The following is a 26,168-nucleotide window of genomic DNA, read 5'->3' on the forward strand; positions in this document are numbered from 1 at the left end:
TTCCTTAGCCCTGTCCTAAATCACGATGTCCTAGCTAATGCATGCTTGATACTTTAAAGAAACCTGGAAGGAAATATAATCTATCATCTCTATTACTCTTAGGAAGTTACTGGTTTACATTTAATCCTACATTTTCACTGTCATTTATAAACAAAAAACATCTTGCAGTGCGACCCAGGACACATTTACTTGGGGCAAGGGGCACTGAACTGAGTGGGACTTGCATTTGAGTAGACAGATGAATTATACAGATGAATTATAGTTGAATTTTTAAAAATGTGAATTTGTGTTTCAAGAGAGAGAAATTGTGAGCATTTGATGAATGGAGCAACTCATTCTTTCCCCCTCCAACGTCCTGCCCTCTTTTCAAATTTGAACATCCTTCAAATTAGATGTTGCACTTCACCCATTTAATCTTAATGAGACCAAGGTAAAATATTGACTCGTTGTTAATGTTTGAGCTATGGCTGCTTATCTTCACACTTTGATCCTCAGACTGTGGCTTTTGCTCTCTTGGACATCTTCTTGTTTACTATCTGTGTGGCCTATATTTGCTATCCATCCTTTTGCCTTTGCACCAATGAAAGAAATGTTTGTCTTTTTTTCAGAGGCGTTACGTCTTTTTCCAGTTAATCAAATTTTGTCCCTGTGACAGTTTGCCTATATGATCTCAAAGTTAGCAAATTTTAAACAAACAATAAAGTATATTAGTGATCTCCAGTGCTTTTTTCTGCCTTAAAAAAATGTTTAGGGGTACTCTCATTTTGACTCAAGAAAACCACCATTTTATAGTTCAAATCAGGAAAAATAAATACAGTAAATGGACAAAAGTACAAAGATTCTCAAAATGTTTAGGAGTATGTGTACCCCTGCATCCCCCCAGAAAAAAAGCACTGGGGTCTCAATATTCCTGGATTAAGTGCATTCCTTGAGCTAGTGGTTCTCATCCCCCCCCCGGCCTCTGCCTCTTTGATTCCATAAGCCCCCCCTGCCCCCCCTTACACAAAGCATTATTAAGAATAGCGGTTTGCATGACCCACTAAGGAAGATAATAACACAGTAAAATACAAACAGTAACAATCGCAGATTTGTTCAAAATCCCATTAATTAATTAAAACCAAGATAATAAAAGGGTTAGTCTCTGAAATTATTAGCAACATAATGTAAAAATCTCTTCCACAGAAAGCAAGGCCCAGAAAGCCTCATAAAAATTTTCCACTTTGCATTCCTCCATTTGTACCTTTCACAGACTAGGTTAAACTTTGTGGATCCACCTCCAGGCCTCTTTTTATACCTTTGTTTTCTTTTGTTCAAATAGAATCAGTTTCCAATATTAGCATACCATACATTTGTACCATACATTTTCAAGATCTAAGATTATAGAGCTAGGAAAGGAAGGGTGCCAAGATTTCTATTGCCTTTTACATAAATCCATTAAAAAAATTATAGTGGCCTAAACTGACAATGGAGCAAGCTTCTGAGCTTTTAATTTGCGATGTACTGTATTTTAAAACAACCCACTTCCCTATTATTTATTTCATTTTCTCCTAGTTGAGTCCTCACATTCCAGAAACACATTTGTGTTTGAAACCACCACCAAGATTATGAATTATTCAAATATATATTTATCCTTTCAGCTTTAAGCAAATGATTGGCAGTGTTGTTATCAGAGGAGAGCAAAAGAAGCTATCAACATGTATATTTATTATAAATGAGTCTGTTTTATTATATGTTGATGAAAATGACCACCATCTACTTCTATATCAGGATTTCTACATTAGTATTTTTGAATATTTAAGAAGAAATTAAAATCAGGTAAAAGGTAAAGGTAAATTACAGGTAAATTAATTAATTTAAATAAGTGTCAAGAGAATAATTAGAGAACAAAAAAGGGAGACAAAAGGTGGAAAGGAAATGACTTCAATGTCTGTACACTAATGCGCAAAGCATGGGAAATAAACAAGTTGAGCTTGAGCTCTTGGTACAGCAAACTAAATATGACATAATAGGCATCACTGAAACCTGGTGGGATAAGTCCCACGATTGGAATTTAATAATGGAGGGATACAATCTATTTCAGAGAAATAGACCAGACAAGAAAGGAGGAGGAGTGGCGTTATATGTCAGGGATGTGTATATCTGTGAAGAGATCCAAGATTTAGAACCTCAAAGCCAAAGTGAGAGCATTTGGGTCAAAATTAAGGGAGAGAAGAATAACAGTGACCTCATTGTGGGAGTTTACTATAGATCCCCAAGCCAAACGGAGGACATAGATGATGCCTTCCTGGAACAGATGGCCAAGCATGCAAAAGGAAGGGAGATAGTAGTAATGGGGGACTTCAATTACCCGGATATTTGTTGGATGTCAAACTCAGCCAAGAGCATAAGGTCAAACAGATTCCTCACTGGCCTTGCAGACAACTTCATTGTCCAGAAAGTGGGAGAAGCAACAAGAGGAACAGCCATTTTAGATCTGGTCCTAACCAATGTTGATGACCTGGTTAGTGGGGTAGAAGTGGAAGGATCATTAGGCGCGAGTGATCATGCTCTTCTGAAGTTTACTATACAGCGGAAAGGAGCAGCCAAGCATACTAGGACTCAATTTCTTGACTTTAAGAAAGCCAACTTCATAAAACTTAGGGAAGTGCTGGATGAGATCCCATGGACACTAATACTAAAAGGAAAGGGAGTTCATGATGGCTGGGAGTTTGTTAAGAAGGAGATAGTAAAAGCACAACTTCAGGCAATACCCATGAGACGGAAACATGGAAGGTGCCTAAAGAAGCCAGGGTGGCTATCTAAAGAACTTTTAACTGAGTTAAGATTAAAAAAGGATGTGTACAAAAAATGGAAAAGGGGGGAAACCACCAAAGAGGAATTCAAACAAATAGCCAGCACGTGTAGACACAAAGTCAGAAAAGCTAAAGCACAGAATGAACTCAGACTTGCTAGAGAGGTTAAAAGCAACAAAAAAGGCTTTTATGGGTATGTTCGTAGCAAAAGGAAGAACAAAGAAACAGTGGGGTCACTCAGAGGAGAAGATGGTGAAACGCAAACAGGGGACACAGAAAGGGCTGAACTCCTCAATGCCTTCTCCGATAAAGAAAACAATGCCTGACCTGAAGAATTTGGAGCAAATGATTCAGCAGAGGAAACACAGCCCAGAATAACTAAGGAGACAGTACAAGAATACTTGGCTAGTCTAGATGTATTCAAGTCTCCAGGGCCAGATGAACTGCATCCAAGAGTATTAAAAGAACTGGCAGATGTGATCTCAGAACCACTGACAGTCATCTTTGAGAATTCCTGGAGAACAGGCGAAGTCCCGGCAGACTGGAGGAGGGCAAATGTTGTCCCTATTTTCAAAAAGGGGAAAAGAGAGGACCCAAATAATTACCGCCCAGTCAGTCTGACATCAATACCAGGGAAGATTCTGGAGCAGATCATTAAGCAAACAGTCTGTGAGCACCTAGAAAGGAATGCTGTGATCACCAATAGTCAGCATGGATTTCTGAAAAATAAGTCATGTCAGACTAACCTGATCTCGTTTTTTGACAGAATTACAAGCCTGGTAGATGAAGGGAACGCAGTGGATGTAGCCTACCTTGATTTCAGCAAGGCATTTGACAAGGTGCCCCTTGTAAAGAAGCTGGTAAAATGCGGTCTTGACTATGCTACCACTCAGTGGATTTGTAACTGGCTGACTGACCGAACCCAAAGGGTGCTCATCAATGGTTCCTCTTCATCCTGGAGAAGAGGGACTAGTGGGGTGCCACAGGGTTCTGTCTTGGGCCCGGTCTTATTCAACATCTTTATCAACGACTTGGATGATGGACTCAAGGGCATCCTGATCAAATTTGCAGATGACACCAAACTGGGTGGGGTGGGGTGGCTAACACCCCAGAGGACAGGATCACACTTCAAAACGACCTTGACAGATTAGAGAACTGGGCCAAAACAAACAAGATGAATTTTAACAGGGAGAAATGTAAAGTATTGCACTTGGGCATAAAAAATGAGAGGCACAAATACAAGATGGGTGACACCTGGCTTGAGAGCACTACATGTGAAAAGGATCTAGGAGTCTTGGTTGACCACAAACTTGACATGAGCCAACAGTGTGACGCGGCAGCTAAAAAAGCCAATGCAATTCTGGGCTGCATCAATAGGAGTATAGCATCTAGATCAAGGGAAGTAATAGTGCCACTGTATTCTGCTCTGGTCAGACCTCACCTGGAGTACTGTGTCCAGTTCTGGGCACCACAGTTCAAGAAGGACACTGACAAACTGGAACGTGTCCAGAGGAGGGCAACCAAAATGGTCAAAGGCCTGGAAACGATGCCTTATGAGGAACGGCTAAGGGAGCTGGGCATGTTTAGCCTGGAGAAGAGGAAGTTAAGGGGTGATATGATAGCCATGTTCAAATATATAAAAGGATGTCACATAGAGGAGGGAGAAAGGTTATTTTCTGCTGCTCCAGAGAAGCGGACACGGAGCAATGGATCCAAACTACAAGAAAGAAGATTCCACCTAAACATTAGGAAGAACTTCCTGACAGTAAGAGCTGTTCGACAGTGGAATTTGCTGCCAAGGAGTGTGGTGGAGTCTCCTTCTTTGGAGGTCTTTAAGCAGAGGCTTGACAACCATATGTCAGGAGTGCTCTGCTGGTGTTTCCTGCTTGGCAGGGGGTTGGACTCGATGGCCCTTGTGGTCTCTTCCAACTCTATGATTCTATGATTCTATGTACTGGAGGCATGTCCACAAATTTGTTCCTAAATTATGGAGACAAAGACCCATGTTTTGTGCAGGGATTGAACTGCACAATGCTGGTACGTGGTTGAAAATTAAAGCTTTAAATTCTGAAAATCTAAAATTTCTCTAGTACTTTTGGAATGAGAGGTGTTGCATGAACAAGTTTTAAAAGGTGCTTTGGGGCTGTTTGTGTAGTGCTGTAGCATGGTATAAAATAGGCTTTTGGCAAGGAAACATCTTTCACAAACACAAAGGCCTCTTGGCATCTATCCCACTGAGGCAAGAGAGGTAGTGATACAGCCTTTGGGGCTGGTCTCCTAAAACAAGTATGTAGAGCCCTTTCCTATCATGAAGGGTACTCCATACGCTAAAGGTGTTATGGGTCTGCCAAATAAACCTGCTCCCAATGTCAATGTGTTGAGCATGGGCATCTGAAGGGGAAAGCCTATACCTGTAGACCTCAGATTATCTAGGCTTCTGTGCATTCTGGAACTCTGCAATCACTGGGAAGTCTGTGTGTACAAAGGGTTGCACAGCTGCCCCACTGCATATACCCCTGCTCAAGGGATGGACATTATTGATGAGGCTGCTCAATGTGTATCACATAGGTAGGGCCAGTAGCTGAGCCCCCTCAAAGTGTGGAACCCCCTTCACAAAAGTATCACACCAAAGTTTAGCATTTTAGCCATCACTACTTGCAAGGAATAGGCAAGAGAGCTGCCATGAGAGAAGGTGGAGGGCATTGCAGAGCCATCTTCATACCCCTTTACAGGTGAGGCTTGACATTGTCCTGTCTCCCCTCTGCTTCTGAAAGGTTCATTGACCTAAACAGAGAACAACTATTTTCTCTTAGCACACAGTAGCAGGCTGCATGCAGTGTATGAGGATCTCAGCATGATCACCTATGGAACAAATTATTTGCATTGGGCTGGAGGCCCTGGAAGGTAGAGTAGCTTTAGAAGGCAGGGGACAGAGTTCAAAAAGTCAGAAAAATTGGCTTTGAATGTCAGCTGTTCAGAGTTCTTGCCTGTCACCACGTGGACCATTCATGTCCCACTGAAGCCTTCTGATAAGCAATGAATAATCTGGAATTGTGCATTATGTAAAAGCAGCCTGCTCAACGAGGCCAATCTGCTGTATGCTTTGCTCTGGCTATGCCTGCTCCTATGTAATGACAAACTCAGCCCATATATGCATTGAAGCATAAAACACTCTGGATATTTTTAGAGCTCGCTTTGCATAAAATAGAGAGTTTTGAGCACAAATTGTATTTTACTATGGAGTCCTAGGCACTACAGTCTTCAAAATGCAACCTATTTTTATATCATCTGAGAAATCCACCCAAAGAGAGAAAGGGATTCTCCCAATTTGATTAAGGTAGCTAGACAAACCTGGTTAATTCTCACACAGTGATATATACAAAAGGGAGAGTATAAAATGTTTATGTAACCTTTCCTTCAGCGAGCTTAAATAATTAAATTTAATTCATTACATCACAACATCCCCTTGTTTGTACTGATTTTGCCCTTGATCTCTGTCGTTAGATACCCCCAACCATGTTATCCTCCTGGATGAGGGCACTGTGTTACATGGCTGAGTTCAGACAGTAGTATCGGGAGAATGATTTTCAGCCTCTTGGCAGTTAGTACCACAGAGAACTATTTAATTCCCAATGCTGTTTAATATCAATAGGGAGACCCTGAGACTAGCCATTAGGCGACTGGGGCAAGGTGCCGTCAATATGCTGGTGACAATATGCTCCCTGCAAGGCCCTTCCCACCTGGGGGCGGGCTCACCCTGCCCTACCTCAGCGACTCCTGGGAGACCAGAGGGACACTTACCAGCTGTGGGGGCTGAAGAGCCCCCACTCACTGGAACAACTCTGGGGTTGGGGCAAATGTCAAAAATGCTTTTAAATGTTTTTACATAAATGGTGGTTTTAAATTTTGGTTTATGGTTTGGTTTTTGTTCTGTTGGAGGTGGGATTAGCACTTAGTTGGGGCTGGGGATTAGTTTAATGTTTAATATAACTGTGATTAGTTTCCATTGTTTTATATGGTTTGTATTTGGTTCTTAAGGGGAGAGGGTCAGGGAAAATGGCTGGGGCAGGTTCCATGGGGGGGGGTGCACTGGGACAGCTGATCTCAGTGAGAAGGACTTATGCTAAGACCAGACCATGTCATTACCAAGGAGGCAGGCTTAGTCATTGTTTGAAGACTATCCCTGCCTCCGGGTATGGTCTTGACTAGATGGATACTGGAATCAACAAGAGAGACCCACATGACCTGAAGGTGCTGCTGTGCAATGTCATGTCAATGATTCATAAGACCACTGCCATCCATGAATTGATTGTGGATAGAGGACTTGACCTGGCATGCATGACAGAGACTTGGTTGGATGAAGCAGATGGGCCTGTCCTTGCCGCTGCTTGTCCACCAGGTTTCTCGTATGCACAGCAACCCAGGTCACATTGGCGGGGCGGGTGTGTGTGTGGTTTGCAGTGATTTTTTAGGATGTCCCTAGTTTATACCAGATGTCCTATTGGGAAGACCCAGTTCTCTGAGTGCATGTTCTGGAAGTTGGGCCATAAGGGCAGTACAAGATTCCTTTTGGTGTACCGACCTCCCTGCCCAAGCTGCTTCAGGTCATGGTGGATGTTCTCCTAGAGATACCTAGGGGATTTTAACATCCAGGCCAAGGTTGTAAGGTTATCCTTACAAGGGGTCGCTCGGGACTTTGTGGAAAGCATGGCCTCCATGGGGCTGTCCCTGAGTAAGTTTGGCCCAACTCATAGTCACAGACATGCCTTAGACTTGATGTTCACCTCTAGTGACGTGGGTGATCTGACACTAACTAAAAGCGAAACAAAAGAAGTGCCATGGTCAGATCACTTCCTGGTGCAACTGGATTTGTCTGTGACCCTTCCCCTCTACAGGGAGGTAGGACTGATTCAGATCGTTCGCCCCCCACCACTTAATGCATCTAAATGGTTTCCAGAGAGTGGTAGGGGATGTTTTATCCTATGTTGATGGCCTTTCAGCTGATTCCCTGATGGCCCGCTGGAATGCAGAGTTATCCAGGGCTATCGACTGTCTGGCTCCGAAGCGCCCTCTCCGATTGCATGGAGCCTGGACAGCCCCGTGGTTCCCCAAGAGTTGAGGGCGATGAAACAATTGCTGAGACAGCTAGAGCGCTGGTGACGGGAAACTCATTCTGAATTGGACGGGACACAGGTTAGAGCTCAACGCTGAGCTTACCAAGTGGCGATGACGACAGCGGAGAGGACTTTCTTCACCGCCTCTATTGCATCTGCAGAAAACAGCAGCAGGAGACTCTTTCAGGTGGTTCGCAATCTAATGGAACCACCTTTGCCATCAGGGCCTGGTAAAGACACCAATATCTCCCGCAATGATTTTGCAAAGTTTTTTGCAGCTAAAGTTGCTCAGTTTCGGAAAGAGGTAGACTCCACCATGGGAGCAGGGCTGGGGAGGAAGAGTGCTAGACTCCTGTCTAGTCAAGTTGCATGGGATCAATTCCAATCTGTTGCCTCCGAGGATGTGGACACGCTGCTTGGACGAGTGAAACTGACCACCTGCTCCTTGCCCATCCTGGCTCATAAAAGCGAGCTGGGAAGGGCTGGGCAATATTTGGTTGGAAGCTGCCCAGAGTAGCTGGGGGAAAGCAGCCAGGTGGGCAGGGTATAATTAATAAATTATTATTATGACACTCAGTTCTATGTTAGTTTGTTTATTAATCCCCCGCAGCTGAGGCACCGTAGGTGATTCTTATGTCCAAGAAATTGTGCAACTGCCTGCTGTGGGCAGATTTGCATTTCTTCTGAAAGAGCAGATGCGCAGTCTGGGATGGGCTTCTGAATCCAGTATTGTCATTGAAGGCTCAGCTGGCCTTGGTGGCTAGATGCTGCTTTTATCAGCTTTGGCTGGTACAACATGTGCAGCCGTTCCTGGACAAGGATAGTTTGGCTACAACAGTCCAGGCATCGTAAACTTCAAGACTGGATTACGTCAGTGCATTCTATGTGGGGCTTCTTTCGTGGCTGACCTGGAAACTGCCAGTTAATAGAGAAGGCTCCAACCTGATTTTTGACAGGAGTAAGAGTCCTATTTGCACAATACACCTGTGTTCGAAAATCTCACTGGCTGCCAATTTGCTACTGGGCCAAGTTCAAGGTGTTACTCTAGGTAAATAAAGCCCTTATTTATGTAAGAGCCTTACCCATAAGGCACCCATTTGATAATTTCAGATGGCAGAACTGGCACTTTTACAAGTGCCACGTGAAGTCCATTCCACATTGCAAAGCGTCATTCCGTTAAGTGTGGCAGAATCTACTCTCTGAAACACCTCCCTATTATACTAGGAACACACTTTCATTGTATTGTTTATGGCACCTATGTAATAAAAACTTTTGTTTGGGCACAGCTACCTAGACATATAATATTATCTATATATTGGTATATTTTTGATCTACTTTTCAAAATAATATCAGTAGTGTCTTACGAATATTTTATATTGTTTTATGTAAAGCACTTAAGAGATTTTGAGTAAACACTATATCTCATTAAATAATGAGTTGTGTTTTAAATATATAACTTAATTCCGTGTTGGTCAATTGTTCTGTATTAAAAAATAATAAATTTTTAGTTTTAATGAATTTATTGTACACTGCCTTGATGTTTTTTATGAGCGAGTGCTTTAGAAATATTCTCATTAATTAAATAAAAATGACAAGATCCTGCTGACAGATATATCTACATACAGGTTTACATGCGTATCCACAGTTCATACAAATTAGGCTTCTATGTGGTTCTATCTAATTGAAAACGGGGGTGTGCTCCTGGTTGGGTGCATTAATATCCTGATCCTGTTGCGCACTCTCTTCAGTTAAGCACTTAGAATCATTGATGTGACTAGCACTGGCATTTATGAAGACTGCCAGAGTGCAAAACACTGGTAATACTATTCGTAGAATGAAATAAAGTGCACTGACAAATATCACTCACCCACCATAATCAGCAAGGCATGCGTGACAAAAACATGGCACCCCACCAATAATTTTCAAATGCAGTTTCTTATTAACTGATTGGGAGAATGGTAACAAACTGAACTGGTGCCCTAGAACATGTCATAGTATCATCAGCAATATAAAGGGGATCCTCATGGAAGTCTCCTGAAGATTTAAAAAATAGCTGCTATAGAGATGCACTTGCAACATTATAATTTCTTATCCTGTCTGTTGGGTTCCTGGAACAGACAGACTCTACAGGAAAGTATCTATTTTTTCTACTTCAGATTTCCAACTCTCTATTGATTTTCATGAGTATCTACTCTTATAGCTCCATCTACAGGCTCAACTGGAAATTTTCATTTCCCAAGACCCATTGCAGGGAACTGATTCCACTTAAACAAGGAAATAGTTCAATTAAGCAATCACTAATTTTCTGACTCAACTTTTTGTAACTGAATAAATATTGCCACTACACTGGGTGACATTACAGAACACCCTTATGTCCCTAATATTTTACTTAAGCTGTGTTCATACAGGTAGACTGTTTAGAGAATTGAAAGGGTTATTAGGAAGAACAACCCTCCTTTGTTTTACATTCTATCCAGGGCAGAGCTGCAAAATGCTGCCACTCAGACAGGAGAAAAAGTAGACTTGTACTGGTGTGTCTCTTCCATCATTCTGCCTTGCTCCATTTCTCTCCTACCCAAGAGTGTAAGGTCCAACATATTCCTCAACTGCCTCACTGACAATTTCATTTCACAGATGGTGGAAGAAGCCATGAGAGGGTCATCTATCTTGGACCTGGTCCTCACCAACAGGGAGAAACTACTGTATTTGACAAAGTGGAAGTACTGGAAACCTTGGGAAGAAGTGATCACATCCTCTTGCGTTTCATTATACACAGGCAAGGGAAAGCTGAGTGTAGTCAGACATGCACTTCAGACTTTAAAAAAGCTGATTCCAAAAGCTGTAAGAACTACTGGGTGTAGTACTATGGCCAGAAATACTCAAAGAGAAGGGAGTCCAAGTGAACTACTGAAGGTACAAATGCAGACAATTCCAATAAGAAAAATGTTAGGCATCGAAAGAAACCAGTGTGGCAGCATTAGGAGCTTGCAGATGAGCTGAGATTTAAGAAGGCATGTATAAGAAATGAAGAAAGAGTAGCCAACAGATGCAGGGAGAGGGTCAGGCAGGCCAAAGCTCCAAATGAGCTCAGGCTTGCAAGGGAGGTTAAAAATAATAAAAAAGGTTTCCTTGGCTATATTTGAAGCAAGAGGAAGAAGCAGCAAGTAGTAGGTCCTCTGTGTGCAGAGCACAGAGAAATGCTATTATAATCTGTTTGAGCTTGCCGTAAAAGTATTGTATATTCTGTGCACGGTTGTACCTTCAAACCACTCTAGTTCCAGTTTTGCTTTATTTAAAAAAATGCACACAATCTGCTTTATGGTGAAGGTTGTGTTTTACATACTTTCCTAAAAGCAAGGTAAACAAAAAACCACAAAAGCTGCTTACTCAGCAACATTTAATGTAATTTCCAGTAAAATTTGTGCATCAATGATGGTCAACATATGGTACATTCATTGTATGCAAAATGCATTTCCTACTTATGAGATTTTAATGGTAGAAATATAGGCTCTTGTGCACTTTGATAAAGACCAATGGTGGCTCTAATTGTACTTGATGAATAAAGTGCTAAAGCCCATTTCATAAAATCAGCTTTTAGCACTATATAGCTGGTTTTAGTGTAATTAAAGCTGAAAGGCTACTATCCTTCTAATGCACAATGCAATAACAAGAAGCAAACAGTAATAAATCAAGAAGATTTGGTCAAGTGTGCAAACTACTTTCGAAACATGTTGTGTGATAACTTCATTACTAAGAGCACTCAATAACAGGCACAGATGTACCAACAAAGCAGGTACTGACTGCTGCAGCGGGGCGGGGAAGACAACTGACGGATACAGTAATCGCATTTGATGCTGAATTTAGAGACGACTTTTAGACTCCTCTGTGTTTAAGCCATCTCCCGAAGCATCCTGAGCAGCACCTAGTCATGCACTGGACAGAAACTCCACAGCAGTCTCCTTTTCATCAGTGAGCTCTTTGGCAGTCAAATCCATCTTCTCACGGGAGAAGTCATTAACAGGAAGGCCTTCGACCAACTTCCATGTTTTATCCTGTGAAAAATGAATTGGTGACTTCTAAAGCCTTTAAACCATAACAAATTTCAACTCCACAGTGTTACAGGATAAAGGTGTGACAGGGCTATTGATGAGGTCAGCCTTTCCGGCTGACTGGGGATAATGGGAGGTGTCCTCCAAAACAGCAGGAGGGCACCAGCTTGGAGAAGGTTGGATTAGGTATTCACTAGCCTCCGCACAGGAGCTTAAAACAAACTAGACATAGATATAGGGAATCATAGAGCCACAGGCTTGTAATAAACAAGTTGGTCATTCCCAACCAGCGGAGGTGTTTTAGGGAACTTTAAGAATGTATTCTTCACACTTTGCCAAATTAGAACTCCAAGTATTTTTTGGAGAAAGCTACGTTAAACTGTTATGAAAACAATGTAAGTGTTGCATATGATTTGAATGACCACCCTATGTCTACAGTTACTAAGATACTGTATTCAATATATTACTGAGTTTGGGGGGGGCAAACCTTGATGATACCTTTGAAAGATGTGATGAACAATATTTTAAAAACAGGAGATATCCCAGCAACATGGAAAGAAGTATTTATTACTTTGATTCCAAAACAGGATGCAGATTTCTTACAAATTAAAAATTATAAACAAATCTCGTTGTTAAATAATGACTATAAACTGTTTTCAAGTATTTTAGCAAACAGATTGAAAAGAGTATTAAAAGATATAATACATGAAGACCAAGCTGGCTTTCTTCCTGGTAGTCAGATGAAAGATAACATAAGAAACATAGTTGATATAATTGAATATTTGACGACCAGGAATGATAAGCAAGCAGTGTTAATATTTATAGAGGCTATAAGTGTAAAAAAGCTAAATATGGAAAGAAATTGGGCCACCTATTAAGATTTGGTGATGGAAATAGATAATCAGTGGGAATTAAAATCTTATGAGGAAATTAAAAGTTTAGTAAAAGATTGGTTGCATTATTGTCAAATAAATGAAATATTTAAAGAAGATTAAAAAAATAATGGATTTGAGTATATAAAATCCAGGTTTGAATTAGATTTGTTAAGCTCTAAAATTAAAATACTGTCAAAAATGTATAAATTACTTTTAGAATGGCATGTGAAAGATGAAGAAGTTAAATCTGTTATGGTATATTGGGCAAAAGATATTGGTTATAATATACAATTAGAAGATTGGGAAAAACTTTGGAAAGACGGAATAAATTTTACAGCTCGCAGTTCGCTTAAAGAAAATGTAATGAAAATGATGTACAGATGGTATATAACACCGGTGAAGTTAGCAAAAATGTACTGATCAGATAATCAATGTTGGAAATGTAAAGAAAAAGATGGTACCTTCTTTCATATGTGGTGGGTTTTTAAGAAAGTGAAGGCTTTCTGGGAAATGATATACCTGTATAATGAACTTTAAAAAATGTTGAAATATACATTTGTAAAAAAACCAGAAGCCTTTTTACTGGGTATTGTAGGCAGAGAAATACATAAGCAAGATAAAACACTCTTTTTATATGCAACAACTGCAGCAAGAATATTATTGGCCCAAAAATTGAAACGGGAAGAGATTCCGTTGAACCTCTGTTTACGTAAACTTTGGCATGCGCGCAAGGAACGGATCCCTTCCACAACCGGAGGTCCAACTGTAGTATGATTCTTAAATAGTTTATTTAAGATTAGGATTTAAGGGTAATAACCACAATAATAAAATGCAATATTAGAGTATAAATAGGAAAACCATTAGTCGAGGAGGAGGGAAGTCTCAGGCTGAGATGGCCAAGTGGTTTTTATATATTATATGTAAGATGTATGTTTTGCCTAAAAAATATTTGTAAAACTCAATAAAAATTATTTCAACAACAAAAAAAGAGGTGTGGGAGGGAGTTCATCGTTACACAAAGGTGATTGTTCTGTCAGGCCAAGCATTTTAGCTTTCCTAAAATGCCCCTTGCGTGCTGTTCTGAGGGTTCTCCTGACCCGCTCCCCAAAGCCAGTTTTGAGGGGGAATGACGAGGAGAGAAGGGGAGCCCCACTGCACAAACAGAAATCCTTCACAGTGGCTCCACTTGCAGGACTCATTAGTTAAATCCTGCACTATGTGCTTTAGGGGTAGTATCTAAACTGCTGTTGCTGTTTTATAGATTCTTTAATGCGCACAGTAGTGATGTCCACATTGCACTTGTGCTTCTTGAACTTTGCACAGTATCACATTTACTTAACAAGTATTTCAGAAACTGCATATTTTTTACATACCTTTATTACAACAGGAAATGAATAGATCAGATCTTCAGGGACACCATATGAATTTCCATCAGAAATAATACCCATGGAAACAAATTCACCCTTTAAATAAGAATACAAATAAATAGTGTAGTACTTTCCCAATTATTTACTTCACATTTGGCATAAGCATATATCGTTCTGAAGGAAGGGTCTGCATCTTTGCATTCCAGAATATCAACTTGCCATTTTTCTCTTTACACTTATGATCAGTTTTATCACATTTGTGAGATTTTATCACATTTGTGATTTTACCAAGAGATTCATGAAAGCATATATAAGATTATCAGGTGATCAGCTGTATGCCTAATATAAAGGAAGTATATACTAAACTTTAAACAGCTATTATCAAAGCTAGCTTCTCTATGGGCTGCTGCAACACTTACCTCTGGAGTGCCAAACCAAAGGTCTCTCACATGATCACAGATAGCTTTGGCTGCCGACATTGCACTTGATAGCTTCCTGGCTTTAATAACAGCTGCACCTCGCTGCTGAACAGTCTGTAGTATTGACAGAGGAAAATTACTGGACTATTTGCACCTACTACCATAATTACTCTTTATTATAATGAGTCCAAGACAGAGAGGCTACCAATATTGTCTTCATAAGGACAATGAAAAACATTTAAAGCATTTTTACCCAGTTCCTCACCCCAAAAACTCCCAGAGTAGCTTTCAGATAAATAAAACACAAGACATTCCTTGCCTTCAAAGATTACAATCTAGAACACAAAAGAACAGGGAATATACCAACTTCACATGAAGTCTACAGAACAGGCATAGGCACACTCAGTCCTCCAGATGTTTTGGGACTACAATTCCCATCATCCCTGACCACTGGTCTTGTTAGCTAGGGATCACGGGAGTTGTAGTCCTAAAACATCTGGAGGGCCAAGTTTGCCTATGGCTGCAATAGAGCCTTACAAAACCCAGGCTGAATTTAATCAGATTTAGGAATTTAATCAGATCCATGGACATTAACCTTTTATCTTGATATGGGTTGCTGGGTAAGATTTGGTTTTCAACATTATGATCTATCAGCAGCTAAATACCAGTATACGCTGATATATCACAATGCCTGAAATGTATCTCGGCTGCTTCTTCCTCCCCACCTTAGGGGAGGAAGACGCAGCCAAGATACATTGCTCAGCCTCCTACCACTCTGACTGCTGCAAGAGCAGTATGGGGGCTTGAACATCTGAGGAGTGGGCAGTCCCCGCCCTCTGGCTCACGTGAGCTGGAGGCAGGGGGCTCCCTCAAAAGTGCCTGGCAGCGTCTCTTATTTTTTATTTTAAAAAAGTAAGATAAACAAATTTTAAACAATTCGACATTTCAAATTTAGCAGTCAATCATTCCACCTACAAAATTCTCTCCCTTCCTCCATGGTTCACTCAAAATTTCAATTTGTGCTGCATATTATAGTTACCCTATACCTTCACCTTATCTCACAGTAAAAACAAAAAGTTCACCTCCACTGCTGTTCCCACTCAAATCCTCAAATCTTACTTACCAATTCTACATATTCTATCTATTTCAGCTGCCATTCTTCTTTGGTAGGTATCACCTCATCGCACCATTTTTGTGCGTACAATATTCGTGCTACCGTGGTTGCATAAAGAAATAGATTTATACAAGTTTTTTTGGATATCTGCTCCAGGTATCCCTAGTAAAAAAAAAGCTTCTGGGGTTTTTTTTTTGGGGGGGGGATTACCTTGAATATCCTTTTCAACTCATTATACTGTATTTTTCGCTCTATAGGACGCACTTTTTTCCCTCCAAACATTAAGGGGAAATGTTTGTGCGTCCTATGGAGCGAATGCAGGCTCCTTGGCTTCAGCGAAAGCAACGCGAAGCCTCCAAAGCGCAGAGGCTACGCTCCTTATCATTAGTGCCCGCGATCCGGAGGCTACGTGTTGCTTTCGCTGAAGCCTGGAGAGCGAGAGGGGTTGGTGCGCACTCCTGGCTTCAGTGAAAGGAACCCGAAGCCTTTGGAGCGCAGCACGAGGTTCCACTGTGCTCCAAAGGCTTCAGGCAGCTATCCCTGAAGCCTTTGGAGCGCAGCAGGAAATCAAGCTGTGCTCCAAAGGCTTTGGGGTTAGCTGCGCAAAGCCTCTGCAGGGCAGTGGGGTGCCTTCATCCCGCTGCCCTGCGGAGGCTTCAAAGGCTGTCCCCGAAGCCAGAACAGCGAGATGGAGTGCTGTGCAGCGCTCCATCTCGCTGTTCTAGCTTCAGGGTTAGCGGTGCAAAGCCTCTGCAGGGCAGCGGAAGCCTTCATCCCGCTGCCCTCCGGAGGCTTCGCGGGCTGTCCCAGAATGGGGGATGAAGGCTCCCCATGCCCTGCGGAGGCTTCACGAAAAGCTAGACCAGTTGTCCCAGTCGCTCTCCCAGAAGCCAGATCCCTCTTGCTGTTCTGGCTTTTGGGATTCAGATTTTTGTTTGTTTGTGCGTCCTATAGAGCGAAAAATACGGTAAATCATTTCCCAAAAGTCCTTAGCTACTTTGCACGGCCACCACATTCCCAACAAAGATTAGATGTTGATTTATAAATTTTGTTTTTTTTTAAAAAATATGTTTATTAAAGAGTTTTTTATGATCACGAAAACATAACATAACAATACAATAAACACAACAGATACATAAACAAACAAAAACAAAAACAAAACAAAAAACAAGTACCATTTCATATCTTAATTTCTTATACCTTTCTTCCCCGACTTCCTCATGCCTCCCTTTTCTGTATTCCAAATTCTAATCAATTACTCAGCAAATCTTCCCTTATTTTAATTTAAATTTAAGCTAATCTTTCTTATTCTCCTTGTCTTAACCATTCCTAATAGTAACCCTTTACTTTCCAGTCCAACATCATTCTAACTTTCATTAATTTTGTAATATTTCTTTAAATAGTCCTTAAACTTTTTCCATTCTTCTTCCGCTGCTTCTCTTCCCTGGTTTCGGATTCTGCTCGTCATTTCTGCCAAACCCATGTAGTCATTGATTTATAAATTTTGGCTTATTTACTTGGTGTTAGATACCATCTACATATCATTTTCATAAAATTCTCCCTCCAGGTATAACATGCTGTGAATTTCAACCCAGATTTCCCATGATTCTAATTCTATGATGCCCCACACCCCTAGCCCACACCTAACAATTTCGTCTTGGGCTTCCTATGCTAACAATATCTTATACATCCTCAAAATCAGTTTTCTCTATTGGTTCCCTTTCAGACTGAGAACTTTGGACATTGAAGCCACACTTTTTATGACATCGTTCAGTTGGTAGTAATGCAACCAACTCATTACCTGATTTCTAATATCCTCAAACTTTTTCATTTTACATCTTTTTCGGTAAAATGCCGCAAGTCTCTCTATATTGACTACTTCTTTTCCATGTTCAAATTCTTCTGGGAGATTGCTTCCTTAGCTACAATAGCATTGAAATAAAGCGCATGGGGGAATTGTGTATCCATGCAGTGGTCCCACTGGTGTAGGGCATACAGTCCTGGGAAAAAGAAAACCTCTTTGAATTCTGAATTCAGACACTCTGTAATATGACATGTTTTGTTGCTCATCTGGGGTTCTATTTACCTAATTTTAAGACCTGCTAAGGAACAGATGGTTGTTATTATGTCCTCATATGTAAAACCACAGAATTCAAAGAGGGTGTACTTTCTTTTTCCCACGACTATACATGCATAGAGTTTATCTACATGCAAATGGCAGAGCATGGCCACTGTACAAAACCGCTAATGTAGAAGCTGATATTCTGAAATCCTGACTCTGGAACATCTGCTACTCATGTTACGTTGCTGCAATAGACAAGACAAGAAAAAACGAAATCACCCACATTATTAACTTACAGTAATGAAGTCACCCTTGAGCCAGTTATCATTCTTCACAGCTTCATAAACTCCAATGTCTTTTCCTTGCACTTTCACCTTGGCATGATTAACATCTGGATATTGAGTAGAGGAGTGATTCCCCCAGATGATGCAGTTCTTTACATCCCTGGCAGTCACACCAACTTTGATAGCAATCTAGTTTTATTGAGGGTAGGAAGCAGAAAATGCCAAGATCAGATGGTAATTTGAAGCATTTAGATTCCCTACCCCTTTTAAACAAATTATTTCAAAAAACTGGTGTACATAAAGAACAAAAAGGTGTTTTCTATAACTTAGAAGAGAGTTCCTACCTGGGATTTAGCTCTGTTGTGATCCAGACGGGTTAAACAACTGAAATTCTCCTTTGGTATAGATGGAGCAGACTTTGAGGCAATCAGGCAGTTAGTATTTGCTGGATTGCCTACCACAATAACCTGATTGGGGGGCAAGGAAGAAAGTGGACTATTTACTGCCAAGTGACCAGCCAACTAAACCACAATTGCTGAGATTTCAGGTGTGATTTATAGTTTAGAGATTTTTTTTTAATGCTAAGGCAGTATATAAATTGTGTAAACCAACATTTCACTGATCATGTGGAAATTGAAATCTGATAAAAGGCAAATTACTAAACTAGAAACATTTTGTAAACTGGTTAACAAGACAAATGCTACAAAAATGTCTTCCCCCCTTTTAAAGACTCAGGTAGCTTAAAACTTGGATGCTCGACTGTAATTAAAGAAGTGCCAACTTCATTTCTGTGTTCAAAGTACTTCACATGTTATGATAGCAATCCTTTTAACAGCTTAAAGGGTAGACCAGACTTAGTAGCCTTATATTATGGACAGAAGTAAGAGAGTGACAATGATGAGATGATATGTAAATCAGCAATCTCTTGCGGCACAGCTCATTCTCTTAGCAACCACGTCACACCAGCTGTATTCACCTTAACAGTCTTCTTTGCATACTTGTCCAATGCAGCTCCTTGTGACTTAAAAATTTTCACATTTGCCTTGAGCAGATCTTTGCGTTCCATGCCCTCTTTCCTTGGCATGGAGCCAACTAGGATGGCTATATCAAGGTCTTTAAAGGCAACATCTTCTTTGTCAGTTGCTATTACCTCTGTAAGTAGAGAGGAAGAGGGCTGAAAGATGAGTTTATGGTAAAACTATGAGGGGAAACCAGTGTCTTCAGAACTAATCATAACAAGGCTGTGGCCAAAATCCCAAAGCATATCAAAAAGTCTGCCACTGCTTCTGCTCAAGTGTCAATTCTCTCTTTTTCTAATGCCTCAACCTAATGCCTTTTCTCTAATGCCTCAACCTATTAATAAATTGTGAAGTGAATTTGCTTCGTGACTTCCATGATCCAAACTGGTCTAAACTTTGTTTAGATTAGTGTTTCTCAAACTTGGCTCTCCAGCTGTTGCTGGACTACAACCCATCATTCATAACCACTGGTCATGCTAGCTAGGTATGATGGGAGTTGTAGTCCAACAGCAGCTGGAAAGCCAAGTTTGAAAGCACTGGTTTAGATGCAAGCCAAAAGAAAACACAAGCCTCCTTTTTCTCCCATTTTTTTCAAGGTTATTGAAATAATGATTCAGTGGCCACTTTATTAGGTAAGCATAACCAAAGGCAAAAGCTTTCAGCACTGAAATTAACTACATCACACTAATGTACAATCACTGAATCAATGTGAAGTAGGTTTCTATTAAATTTGACTTTCTTTTAATTGACACTAGTGGTCAGTAGAGCAAAATGTGCAAGTATACTACCGGACAAGCTTCCCCAGTGCTTTGAAAATTATTTTCTTCCACCACAGACTATACCTCCCATAGTCTGCTTAATGTGTTCGGCTTATAAACCTTACATTTAATTCCTCATGCAAGCCAACATCTCTTCAATTTACAGAATGGCAAAATGGTCCTCTTTTGCCCTGACATATATGGCCACTACACTGAACAATGCTGTTAAATTTGGCAGTAATGTGTCTCTCATTTGCCTATATATTTCAAACCTAAGCATGAGCAGACAGGGCACAAACTGAATTTTCTTGTCACCTCTTAACAGAGGAAGAGCACAGTCTTGCAATTCCATAAGTACGCCGTCCAATACAGTCATCATGGGAGTGATATCCAATAGCACAAGAATAAGAGGCTGTAAAGCAACAACAGTTGTGTCAGTTACTTAGTTTATTTAATATTGATCAGATTACATGTAAGATCAAATTAAATTAGATTCCTTGTCCTGTTTGTACCACCATATTAATGCAGTACAAAATATATTTAAGAGTAATTTATAATTTGTCAGAATCTTTCTTACCATTCTATACAATGAATATATATTAAAAAACTCATTTCTGCATAATGGAATCTCACTTTCCTTCCACAAGACAGTCATTTTAATAACAATTGACAAAAAAATCAATGAGGCCCTTTTCTTGCGCTGGATGTCTGTTAACAACTGCAGAGTTGACCTTTGTGCTCATATGGACTGCTTATGGGTATGCTATCATTCATTTTATCCATTACCTGATCTGCTCCGAAGACATCACCCTTAGCAATGCCGTAGAGCAGAGAGTAGGCAATCTGTCCAGCAGCACCAGTCACGAGGACTTTGATTGGTTTGGACTGAAAGAGAAAGAATATTTGTAGATTTCCATAAACACGTTTTCTCTCATTACTGTAGAATGAACTTTCATAAAAGTTAGCGTTTGGCAAATAATTTGTCAGGAAGGTTGTTAGGAGGTCTATGATTCAGCTAACCTTCCAACTGTGAACGAACCAGACTGCCAGGAATTCATTATAATTATTCAGTCTTGGGACAGCCAAAACACGTTTTAAACTTATAAACAGAACAGAAAAGTTAAAAGGACAAATCTCCCATGCAGAATACAGAAACATCAATATTCTGTACCAGCCTAAACACGAGCTATTTTAAAGAGATTTCTCAAAAACTACAGTCTTTTGGAAACATGGCAGTTACATATAGAAAATGAAAAGCTGAAAGACAATTTTTATTTAAGACCACCATATAACAAGACAAGGGTGAAAAATATACTAGGTAACCTTATACTGTCAGATATATATGAGAATATAAAGTGCCTTGCAACTTTTAGTATCTACAATTAAACATCTGACTTTAGGCAATGACATAGGAAACTGACACACTGCTATAGAGAACATGCATGCACATATTTAATAGATCTTATGGGGAGCAGTTCTCCTTATGCTTGTACCCTGCCTTTCTTTCATCATGGAACCCAATGTGGCCATATGTGGTTTCCATTTAGGCACTGGGCAGATCTGCTCTCACATCAAACTTGTGGGGTAAGCTAAGTGTTGTGCTCATTTAAGGAAGGTATTTGAGTCTATTCATTGCTAGCAAAATGATGCAGGCTGCTGTTTCAAAGCAGAGAAATTTCAGCTCACTCAAGCAACAGCTCTTAGATTAAAAAGTTTGAACAAAAGAAATGATGTGGCCTCAAGAAAAACAAAATGCAAGTTTCAACAAGGGGGGAAAAAGTCTGCTATTTTATATCTGATGCACTACTTTGACTTAGCAAGACAATGTTTTTCAGGTTTAGTAGGATTTGCAACTTATGTAATGTTGGATGCCAGCTGTTTGAAGTCTGTATTAATTACAATCCCCAAGATCCTCTTCCTAAGTTCCTGGTGTTGGCCAGTTTACAGTAACTGGATAAAATAATCATGGTTATCAAGAAAAAGAACTGGTTTAAACTAGAGAAATACAAATCCATTTAAACGTGATGATTAATTATGAGTAAAGAACCTATACTAGTGAAAGCAATCATGAAAGACAATGCATCATACCTGTAAAGGGAAGGAGAAAGTTAAATAGACTTATTAGTACAGTGGTACCTCGGGTTACAGATGCTTCAGGTTACAAACGGTTCAGGTTACAGACTCCACTAACCCAGAAATAGTACCTCGGGTTAAGAACTTTGCTTCAGGATGAGAATGGAAATCGCGCAGCGGTGGCGCAGTGGCAGCAGCAGGAGGCCCCATTGGCTTAAGTGGTGCTTCAGGTTAAGAACAATTTCAGGTTAAGAACGGACCTCCAGAACGAATTAAGTTCTTAACCTGAGGTACCACTGTATTAAGGGACGCGGGTGGCGCTGTGGGTAAAACCTCAGCGCCTAGGACTTGCCGATCGCATGGTCGGTGGTTCGAATCCCCGCGGCGGGGTGCGCTCCCGTCGTTTGGTCCCAGCGCCTGCCAACCTAGCAGTTCGAAAGCACCCCCGGGTGCAAGTAGATAAATAGGGACCGCTTACCAGCGGGAAGGTAAACGGCGTTCCGTGTGCTGCGCTGGCTCGCCAGATGCAGCTTGTCACGCTGGCCACGTGACCCGGAAGTGTGTGCCTATAGAGTGAGATGAGCGCACAACCCTAGAGTCTGTACGGCCCGTACGGGCAGGGGTACCTTTAGCTTACCACTGTATTAGTTATTAATATTGTTAGTAGAATTCTGGCTTCCTTGTGTCTTTGGAGAGGCATAATTACCGCAATACCTCAAGGGCTGCCTCTCCCCATGTGATCCGACCTGGACTCTGCAATCATCATCTGATGCCCTTCTATGTGTGCCTCCTCCACAAAAGGGTGGCAAGACAGGAATGGGCCTTTTCTGCAGTGGCTCCCTGTTTGTGGAATGCTCTCCCCAGGAAGGCTCACCTGGTGCCTTCATTATACACCTTTAGATGACAGGCAAAAATGTTCCTCTTCAACCAGGCCTTTGGGCTGTGTTATATGAAGTATTCCCAACTCTCACCTGTCACAAGTTCCATGTAACTCCTCCCTGCTGTTTTCAGAAAAGCAACAACTGCCAACATACTTTCAGCACCCTTCCCCACATGAAGTCACGACTATAAGCTCAACTTAAAATTGCTTGCAATTAATCATTCTCATAATTCTGCATATAAAATTGGATTCTTCACTGAGTGCCAGAGCCTGCAGCTGGGAGTGTGAGGGAGGTGACTTGGCACCACACAAGTTTCCAGATCCCTTCAGTTTAGGCTGGGAGTGAACTGTGGACTCCTTTCACCTCCAACCAGTGGGTATGTAGGTCAGGGCTGTTGGAAGTCCAAAACAATTGGAATGCTCATGCGGGCTACCACAAACTTAGTAGATGCACAAGCATGTTGATCCACCTACTGTTCTTCCATATTTCAACAGCGCTGCTGTATTACTATAAAAGCTCACAGTGTTATCTGTAAAGATTTAAATGCTTTTTAAAAAAAAGGTAACTTGTATAATTTCTTACTAAGAGTTACTAAGAGTTAATTCTTTATACCATGTCTGGTTTTACTGCAGAATATGTCCTGTGCTCTGACATCATCAGGATTAAATGGTGTGTTGGGGATTATGGGGGAGATTGCTGCAATCAACATTCCTGCTTTCACGGGCGTTTTATTAACGATGCCATTCATTTAGTCTCTAGTAGTTAAAGCAAATCAATATTTTCCCTCCAGGGTTGTGCTACAAGTCAACACTGACAGTTTCTTTATTCCAGATACTTCTGTGGCATAGCTATACAGCACCGTCTCTTTATACAATTTTGGTGCCTAATTGCTTGCATCACAGACCACACTAATTTAACAGCCTGATCCTATGAGTTTTTATACCTTTACCCCTTAAGACAAAATATTTGTTAAAGCTTCTTAAAAGGTAAAGGTAAAGGGACCCCTGACCATTAGGTCCAGTCGTGACCGACTCTGGGGTTGCGGTGCTCGTCTCGCTTTATTGGCCGAGGGAGCCGGCATACAGCTTCCGGGTCATGTGGCCAGCATGACTAAGCCGCTTCTGGCGAACCAGAGCAGCACACAGAAACGCCATTTACCTTCCCGCCGGAGCAGTACGTATTTATCTACTTGCACTTTGACGTGCTTTCGAACTGCTAGGTTGGCAGGAGCAGGGACTGAGCAACAGGAGCTTACGCCGTCGTGGGGATTCGAACCGCCGACCTTCTGATCGACAAGTCCTAGGCTCTGTGGTTTAACCTAGGTTTAAACCAAAAGCATTAAAATCTTTACAGATAACACTCTTACTTGTTACCTAATAAAGTGTTATGAGCTGCAGACCATAAGGAAAAGGGTGTGTCTTATGGGACACCCATTGCCTCCTCTCAGTGAATGAACAGCTATATGGTCACATACCATAAACCAGATAAAATTTTGCAATTGATTTGCACCATCATAACACAGTGAATATAAGTTGCACCTTAAGTCACTCCTTTCATCGGAAAGCATCAGACTATGGCTATGGCCCCAACAAGAATTTGGAAGTTTGCCTACTTGAAGAGCACCTTGAAAGTCATACAGGGAGACATTCCAGCAATACCAGTAAGTCACGCACTGCTGAAATTGAAGACGATAAATGGGGCATTGTTATTGAGCAAGGCTGGCAGTGCTCTCTGCAGCTGTCCCCTCAAGTGCAATATACCCTGGTTACTAATGAACAACAATGACATAAAATTTGAGAAAAGTATTTTCCCTTCCTGCCCCATCACCCCTTGTAGGTTACCTTCCAAGCCAAGCAGAAACTTTTCCAATTTACAAGAAGGAGGTTTGGATTTGATATCCCGCTTTATCACTGCCCGAAGGAGTCTCAAAGCGGCTAACATTCTCCTTTCACTTCCTCCCCACAACAAACCCTCTGTGAGGTGAGTGGGGCTGAGAGACTTCAGAGAAGTGGGACTAGCCCAAGGTCACCCAGCAGCTGCATGTGGAGGAGCAGAGACGCGAACCCGGTTCACCAGATTATGGGTCTACCACTCTTAACCACTACACCACACTGGCACCACAAAGGCTTATGATAGCAAAAAGAATGGAACTGGGTAGAGCTTCTTCTCACATACTCTGTAAAAACAGAGAGCCAAGGCAGCGTGCATCACAAAACCCAAGTACAGTGGTACCTCGGGTTAAGAACTTACCATAATTTGTTCCGGAGGTCCGTTCTTAACCTGAGGTACCACTTTTGCTAATGGAGCCTCCTGCTGCCACCATGCCGCTGGAGCACGATTTCTGTTCTCATCCTGAAGCAAAGTTCTTAGCCTGAGGTACTATTTCTGGGTTAGCGGAGTCTGTAACCTGAAGCGTATGTAACCTGAAGTGTATGTAACCCGAGGTACTGAAGCCCAGAAAATGTTTTCATTGCATGCACTGCAGTTGCAAAATGAGAGAACAGCAGCTATGGGCTTGCTCTGATTTACCAGGACTTTCATGCATGGTTGAAGCTCTATCACTCCAACTCTCCTTTGTCCTTGCCACATGTATTCGCAGAACCATAGGATTGTAGAGCTGGAAGGAACCACTATATAAAGTGGTATAGAAATTAAATTAATAAAGTAAGTGGGGCTTGAACCCACGACCAAGAGATTTAAGAGTCTCATGTGTAGCAGACTAATCTACTGAGCATATAACTCAGCCAAGGGGGCCCCTATGTCTCATCCTTCACCACCTTCAACCCCCACGCAGTTACCTGAGCCGGTACTCAAATTATGCTGGCAAACTACGTCAGCACTGCTCGAAGAAGGGGTTCGTGGGTCTGGTTTTCCCCCATTAAACCCATATGCCCCAGCCCGATTAGTCAACCCCAGTCCCTGGTTAGCCTTTTGAAGCAGAGGGACCCCCCCGTCCTGGGTCTCTGCCCCCGACCCTGCCATTGGAGAGCAGAGCCCTCAGGCGCCCGCAGGTGGGGCGGTTCCTCCCTCCCCTCATCCTGGCAAGGGACCTTGCGCTGGTTTCGACCAGGTCGCCGCTGCCCCTCGGCCCGCTCTCCCGGCTCCCCGGCCGCTGCCTTTGCTGCCCTTCCATTTTACTGCGGGTCAAGGCGTCCCCTTCGCCGCCGGCCCAGCATCTCGTCAGAACCTTCTGCCTCCCACCCGACCGAGGAAATGATACGATTCATTTTAAAAGGATGCGGGACGTCTCGCTGCAAAATCTGATCCCGAGCTCAGCTGCACTGACCATGGCGGCGTCGACGGAAGAAGCGCGCACTCGCTCTCTCTCTCTCCTGACAGGTCACCTTCTCCCGAGCAGCAG

At 41.6% G+C, this 26,168-nt stretch overlaps 1 protein-coding gene across 1 annotated transcript; it reads right to left on the reverse strand.

Moving 5' to 3' along the window:
* Positions 1-11,285: 11,285 nt before the first annotated feature.
* On the reverse strand, positions 11,286-22,958 carry MDH1 (malate dehydrogenase 1). The gene is made up of 9 exons (XM_053382547.1): positions 22,898-22,958; positions 20,640-20,857; positions 20,169-20,265; positions 19,053-19,228; positions 18,421-18,543; positions 18,089-18,265; positions 14,617-14,730; positions 14,204-14,293; positions 11,286-11,958 (listed from the first exon to the last, which is right to left on the reverse strand). The coding sequence occupies exons 1-9, from the start codon at positions 22,956-22,958 to the stop codon at positions 11,833-11,835; spliced, it is 1,182 nt and encodes a 393-aa protein (XP_053238522.1). The 3' UTR covers positions 11,286-11,832.
* Between the last annotated feature and the right edge of the window lie 3,210 nt (positions 22,959-26,168).

Source organism: Podarcis raffonei, chromosome 3 (assembly GCF_027172205.1).
Source record: "Podarcis raffonei isolate rPodRaf1 chromosome 3, rPodRaf1.pri, whole genome shotgun sequence".
NCBI lineage: Eukaryota > Metazoa > Chordata > Lepidosauria > Squamata > Lacertidae > Podarcis > Podarcis raffonei.